Source organism: Mirounga leonina, unplaced genomic scaffold (genome assembly GCF_011800145.1).
Source record: "Mirounga leonina isolate KUSES-001 unplaced genomic scaffold, KU_Mleo_1.0 Mir_448, whole genome shotgun sequence".
Classification (NCBI taxonomy): domain Eukaryota; kingdom Metazoa; phylum Chordata; class Mammalia; order Carnivora; family Phocidae; genus Mirounga; species Mirounga leonina.
In genome coordinates this window covers 1022470-1028877 of record NW_023270758.1, presented here as the reverse complement: position 1 = coordinate 1028877, position 6408 = coordinate 1022470, and the positions used below count along the sequence as shown (strand labels likewise).

At 52.5% G+C, this 6408-nt stretch overlaps 1 protein-coding gene across 1 annotated transcript; it reads left to right on the top strand.

The window, feature by feature from the left end:
• Positions 1 to 306: 306 nt before the first annotated feature.
• CHP2 (calcineurin like EF-hand protein 2) lies at positions 307 to 3298 on the top strand. Its single transcript, XM_034988024.1, has 7 exons — positions 307 to 373; positions 759 to 831; positions 952 to 1032; positions 1118 to 1248; positions 1431 to 1492; positions 2247 to 2369; positions 2561 to 3298. The coding sequence occupies exons 1-7, from the start codon at positions 307 to 309 to the stop codon at positions 2612 to 2614; spliced, it is 591 nt and encodes a 196-aa protein (XP_034843915.1). The 3' UTR covers positions 2615 to 3298.
• The last annotated feature ends 3110 nt before the right edge of the window (positions 3299 to 6408 follow it).

The window sequence follows — 6408 nt, the reverse complement described above, 5'->3', positions numbered from 1 at the left end:
ATGTGGATTCCGTCTCTGGACGATAAGGTCAGGACCCCAGTCTTACTCACGGGGGGCCGGGAGCGGGGACCCCGCCGGGGGTGCGGGGAAGTGGGTCGGTTGTCCCGCGGCGTGAGAACGCAGGGCGGGCGGGCGTGGGGCAGGCGGGGCGCAGGCGGGGCGCAGGCGACCTCACCATCTCGGGATGAAACGCCCCGTTGTTCGCGCCGCCCCTCTGACCCCGCCACCCTGGGCATTGTTCTCTGTTCGCCCGGGTCGTGGGTGGGAGGCGAGCACGCGGGGCCGGGCGACTCAGCGGGTGCAGCCATGGGCTCCCGCGGCTCCCACGCCGCGCGCATTCCCGACGGGGACAGCATCCGGCGGGAGACGGGCTGTGAGCGGGGCGCGGGGGCTCGGACCCGGGGACGCGGGGGGTCCGGAGCGGGGCTGGCTCCAGGGAGCGCCCCGCGTGGGGGGAGCGGGAACGCGGGCTCCCGGCGTCCAGGTCCGGTGGAGCCGGGCAGCCAGGTGTCCTCGAGCCCGGCAGGGCGGGGTGGGGCGGGAGGGGGGAGGGGGCTGCCACTGGTGGCTCGGTCCCTCCCGCGGGAGCGCGTTGTCACGCCCCCTGCAGCCCCGCCGCGCGGGCCCCAGGTCCCCGGCCGGCGTCCCCTCCAGCGGGCTCCTGTCCCCCGCCCGCAGCCCGGGGTCGCCAGGGGAGGGTCCCGCCGCGCGTCCCCCGCGCCCGCGGCCGTGTCACCCTTCCGCCTTCCGTCCCGCAGTCTCGCAGGCCAGTCTGCTCCGCCTCTACCACCGGTTTCGGGCACTGGACAGGAACAAGAAGGGCTACCTGAGGTGAGGGGGCGCTGGCTTCAGGACCTGCCACCTGTCTCTCTGGGCCCATTCCCCTCTTTAACTAACCCTCCGTCTCCCGTCTTTGCCCTACCTACCCCCTTTTGAACTTTGACCTGACAGCCGCATGGATCTGCAGGAGATTGGGGCGCTGGCCGTGAACCCCCTGGGAGAGCGCATTATAGACAGCTTCTTCCCTGACGGGTGAGGCCCCCCGGGGGTTGGGGCTTGGGGGAGAGTTAGGCACAGAGGCAGAGGGTGACCACTGCCTCTGCTCCCTTCCCCGCAGGAACCTGCGAGTGGATTTCCCAGGCTTTGTCAGAGTCCTGGCTCATTTTCGACCTGTGGATGATGAGGACCCAGGCATGCGAGACCCCAAGGAACCTGAACCCCTCAACAGCAGAATGAACAAACTTCGGTGTGAGTTTGTGGGGACCCCCTCCCCAAGTGAGACCCTAGATATACTGCACCAGGAAGAGGCTCCAGGCACCTCCCTCTCTTCGGGAGCCTCTAGATGACCTCCCTCACACCTCCAGGGTGACCTTCTGCTGGAAGAGAACCAGAGAAGACCCACCTTCCCTTCCCCCTCTATTCTCTTCCAGTCGCATTTCAGCTCTATGACCTGGATCGAGATGGAAAGATCTCCAGGCATGAGATGCTACAGGTTAGAAAAACGCAAGGACAAGAGATATGATGTGTGAAGTGTGGGTGGTTGAAGGGAAAGGTTGTGGGGGGGATGGGATGGATGACTGGCCAATGAGGGTGCAGACCACTGGGGTATTAAGCGGGACTCCCGCCTGGGTGGGGTTTAGTTGGGAAATGGAAGGGGGAAGAGTTGGGTGTGAGGTTGGAATTAGATCTTAACTTCTTAACTGGGGGTGATTTTGCCTCCTGAATGCCACTGGCGATATCTAGAGACATTTTTGGTTTTCACAGCTGGGGGAGGGGGCAGCACTACCAGCATCTGGTGGGTAGAAGTCAAAAATGTTGCTAAACATCTTTCAATACACAGGATAGCCCCCTTTCCTCCCACAAGGAGTTACCTGGCCCCAAATGTCAAGAGTGCTGAGATTCAGAAACTCTGCAATAGATATGATGAAGTGGGGGTGGGTGGAATAGGGAATAGTGGGGGGATGAGGTGGGGGGTGGGGTGGAGGATGGAGGGAGGTTGGGTTATAAGATTTGGGGTTGGGTAATGAGTTTGGGCATATTGTTGAGGTGAGTGTGAAGAGAGACAGATGGGGGTTTGAATGGAGAAGTAGTGGGGGAAATTATCGGGGGAATATGGTGGAGAGTGAAAAAAAATGGATGAGGGAGAGATTACAAAATGGGTAATACCATTTGGGATGATGTGGGCAAGATTTGGGGGATAGGGCTAGTACCTCCTCTTTATGGCTGTCCCCTTCCACGCCTCCCAGGTCCTCCGGCTGATGGTTGGGGTGCAGGTGACAGAAGAGCAGTTGGAGAGCATCGCGGACCGCACGGTGCAGGAAGCGGACGAAGATGGGGATGGGGCCGTGTCCTTCCTGGAGTTCACCAAGGTCAGAATGCCTTGGGGCCTGGGGAGTTGACATCACGAGTCCCTAGGACAGATGGACATGGGAAAGGAAGTTGGAAGGAGGTGGGCAGAAGGATCCGGGTTGCCAAGGAAAGGTGGGGTTTTGTGGATGGGAGAGGTGGTTGGAAGCCTAGAGGACTGAACTCTTGACTACCTCCCATCTCCCCCCACCAGTCCTTAGAGAAGATGAACATCGAGCAGAAAATGAGCATCCGGATCCTGAAGTGACCCCCTTTGTGCCTTTGACTAGCTTACACAGACCAGTTCAGCCTGGGATTTATCTTCAGCCCCCCAAGGGGCAGGGCCCCCATAAACTGTATTTTTGTGTCTATGCTAAACTCTGTTTAGGACCAAGGAGAGAAAGCCAGAAGGGTGTGTACTAAATAAAGTCTAGCTCATTTGATCTCAGATTTGTCAATCAGCCAGCAATCTTCCGGTTGCCAGAGACTGAAAACCCAACTTATAGTGCCTTGAGTAAAAGAGGGATTTTATGGGCTCATGTAATTAAAAAGTTTGAAAGTGTCTTTAGAATGCTGGAAAAGTCTGGAAGTGTCCTCAGGCACAGTTAGATTCAAAGTGCTCACACAATGCTATCAGGACTCAGTGATTCATTTCTCAATCGGCTTTCTTTTGTGTCGGCTTTATTCTCAGGAGGGCTCTTTCCCCACGGTGGAGAATGGCCACCAGAAGCTGCAGGCTTCCATCCTACTAGCCTAGTAATCCAGTGGGAAGGGATTTCCTTTTTCAGTAATTCTGAGCTAAGGGTGTCATTGGCCTGAGTGGGTTCTTGTCCCTAGCTCCAAGGGAATGGAGTGCTCTAACTGACCCAGCCTGTGTCATGTGCTAACTGCTAAAGCCTGAGCACTCAGGGTGGGGTAAGGAGTAGCTGTTTACAGGAAAATGAGGTGTCATTATCAGAAAAAAGGGGAATGATGCCAGTTGGGCAAAACAAGAGATATCCATTACTGTTAGGTTGACCCAACTGCGGGGGGGTGGGGAGGGGGGAAGAGTTCTTGAAGTCTGACTTTTTAAATGGGTTTTCACCGATTCTGTGGGTGCACACCAGGGGGATGGGGGTGGGCAGGTGGGGGCACAGATGATATAAAAGTAATAAACAAGACATACTTTCCCAGGACATGACATTATTCAAAGACTTGGAGAATAATTCCATTTTTTTCACGGTAAGATGTTCAAACATTGCTATATCACAGAATAGAGGGTAAAAGTCGCATAAAATTGTGAGATCTTATGTCTACAGCAAAATGCTCTCGCTGTGCCTATGGGAGATGCTGTTGGTGCCCTGCCCATTCTCTCCTACCAGCGCTGAGCTGGAGCTCTCTTATGTCAACATATGGGAGGCAAGCATGCTTCTGGCTTCCGTCTGTGCTTTCAGTGATGTTACGTTGGTAGCTTGGGTTGGCTGTGGCGGGGATATTTACACCAAGGACATTGGCAAATGCAATAGACCGGGGCTTTTCTGCTTAGGAGAGCCTGTTGTTAAACATTTAGCAGCACAGCACCTGCTCAGCATTCACCATTCCTGTACGTGTTGGTGGCTTCCATTTTACCCCAGCTTTATTGTATTGTAATTGGTGTGCAAAGAACTGCACATAATTGATGTATACAATGTGGTGAGTTTGGACATAGGTATACATTCATGTTACCATCGCCATGATCAAGTAATAAACATCCATCATCTCCAAAAATTTCCTTGTATCACTCTGGTACTTGTGTGTGTGTGTGTGTGTGTGTGTGTGTGTTTAGAACACTTAACATGAGATCTACTGGCTTAACAAATTTTTTTCAGGATTTTATTTATTTGAGAGAGAGAGAGAGAGAGAACAAGAGGGGGGAGGGGCAAAGGGAGAGGGAGAAGTAGACTCCCCGCTGAGCAGGGAGCCCAATTCGGGGCTTGATCCCAGGACCCCGAGATCACAACCTGAGCTGAGGGCAGATGCCTAACCCACTGAGCCACCCAGGCGCCCCTGGCTTAACACATTTTTAAGTGTACAACACCAAATTGTTAACTATAGGCACAGTGCTGTAAAGAAGATCTCTGGAACTTACTCATCTTGGATAACTGTACCTTTATCCCCATTGAACAACAGCTTCCCTTATCGCCCCCCTCTTGCCAAAGACCGTTCTATTATCTACTTCTATGCACTTGACTCTTTTAGATGCTTCACATAAGAGGAATCATGCAATATTTGTCTTTCTGTGACTGACATGTTTCCTGATGGTATTTTATATCTGAATAAAGTTTAGACCTCAAATTAAAAAAAAGGGGGGATACCTGGTTGCCTCTCTTGGTAGAGCATGTGACTCTTGATCTCAAGATCATGAGTTCAAGCCCCATGTTGAGCATAGAGATTACTTAAAAAAAAATTCAGACTCTTTGGCCCCATTTGAGAGCTCCTGAGTCTACAAGGAAATCTATATTTTTAGTACATGATTCTGATGTTGGAGGCTGAAGGACCAGACTTTTAGAAACACTTACTGAAAGCTTCTGGCCAGACCCTAGTGACAGCTCTCCATAAGAAGTTCTCCAACAGGGCGCCTGGGTGGCTCAGTTGGTTAAGTGACTGCCTTCGGCTCAGGTCATGATCCTGGAGTCCCTGGATCGAGTCCCGCGTCGGGCTCCCTGCTCGGCAGGGAGCCTGCTTCTCCCTCTGACCCAGCCCCTCTCATGTGCTCTCTCTCATTCTCTCTCTCTCAAATAAATAAATAAAATCTTTAAAAAAGAAAAATAAAGCTGAAAGGTTACTACCAGACATCATCCTGTGTACATGAGTTGTGTGTTCCCTACACTGTGGGAACCCCCCCGCTGAAGGGCACCATGACCAAGAAATCCTGGGAAGAGCTTGCCTCCTGCCGGGACAGATTCAAGGCAGCCAACAGTGAGCTAGATACCCTGGTCCTCAGGCTGGCTGCTGGTCAGATTGGGTTTGGTAAGAGGTTGGCCATGGAAATGGAGTCAACTCACAAGGTCAAGTCCAGGGAAAAGTAGCAGGGCGTTATGATGGATGATTCATTATAGAGCTGGAGATGTTATGAGCAATAGCTTTCTGCTGGCAGAGTCCTCTGGGAAGGCTGGAGGCAGCTCTAGGCTTGTGCTTGGGATCCTCACTTGAGGGGTGTGGGGCAGGCACTGGACCTGTCCCAGCTGATGCCACCAGGGATACTTTGAAGGGGTTTAGCTGACCTGGAATTTTCCAGACCCATGTACCATCTACATATCCTGAAGAAAAGATGGGAGTTCCTGAGGGAGCTCCTTTCCTCACCAAGGTGACTGAACGGGAGACGGTGTGTAGGGAGCGCTGGGAAGGGAAGCAAGTAGAAGGACCTAGGTAGTCATGTTGGATAGATCTAATTATGGCTACCATTGCCTCTTCTTAACTGATCAGGAAGACAGTTAAGAAAAGAATCTTGAACATGACTCTCAAATACAAGGAAACTCTGGGTTGTCCTCAGCCCCACCCAGCCAACACCAATAAAACTCTCTTGATGGCTGAGAGGCAATATACGGGCTTGGTTTCTGGTTAAAGACCTACCCTGCAAATCAGTGTGGCTCAGCAGGAATGGCTTGAGTTTTGGAGTTTTATTAGGTCTGCGATTAAATCTGCGCCCTTCTAATTAATTACTCACTGTACGACCTTGGGTAAGTCGCTTTGCTCTTCAGTGCCTCTGTTATCTGTGAGACAGACGCGAGCAGCCACCTCGTGGAGTTGTCACATCTTGTCCTTCCATAGCTTGCCGCCCTCCCCAGCACCCTCCCCTCCAAACCCTGCTTTACTTCAGCTGAGGCCCTTTGGCCCCGTATGTAAACTAGGACTCTGGTCTGTATCAGTCAGGATTCTTCCCATTGTTAACCGGTTTATGAAAGAATAGGAATTTATTGGTTCACATAACTGAAAGAAAAGTCCAAAGGTAGATAGACCAGACGAAGGAGAGTCTCAAAAGCTCAATAATACCATCAGAAATTAGTCTTTCCTTTCTCAACTCTGCTCTCCTCAGTGTTGCTT

Coding starts and splice junctions, on each gene's coding strand:
- CHP2 (XM_034988024.1), top strand. CDS start 307: ATGGGCTCCCGCGGCTCCCACGCCGCGCGCATTCCCGACGGGGACAGC. Junction 1,033..1,117: donor GACAGCTTCTTCCCTGACGG/GTGAGGCCCCCC, acceptor CCTTCCCCGCAG/GAACCTGCGAGTGGATTTCC. Junction 2,370..2,560: donor CCTTCCTGGAGTTCACCAAG/GTCAGAATGCCT, acceptor TCCCCCCACCAG/TCCTTAGAGAAGATGAACAT.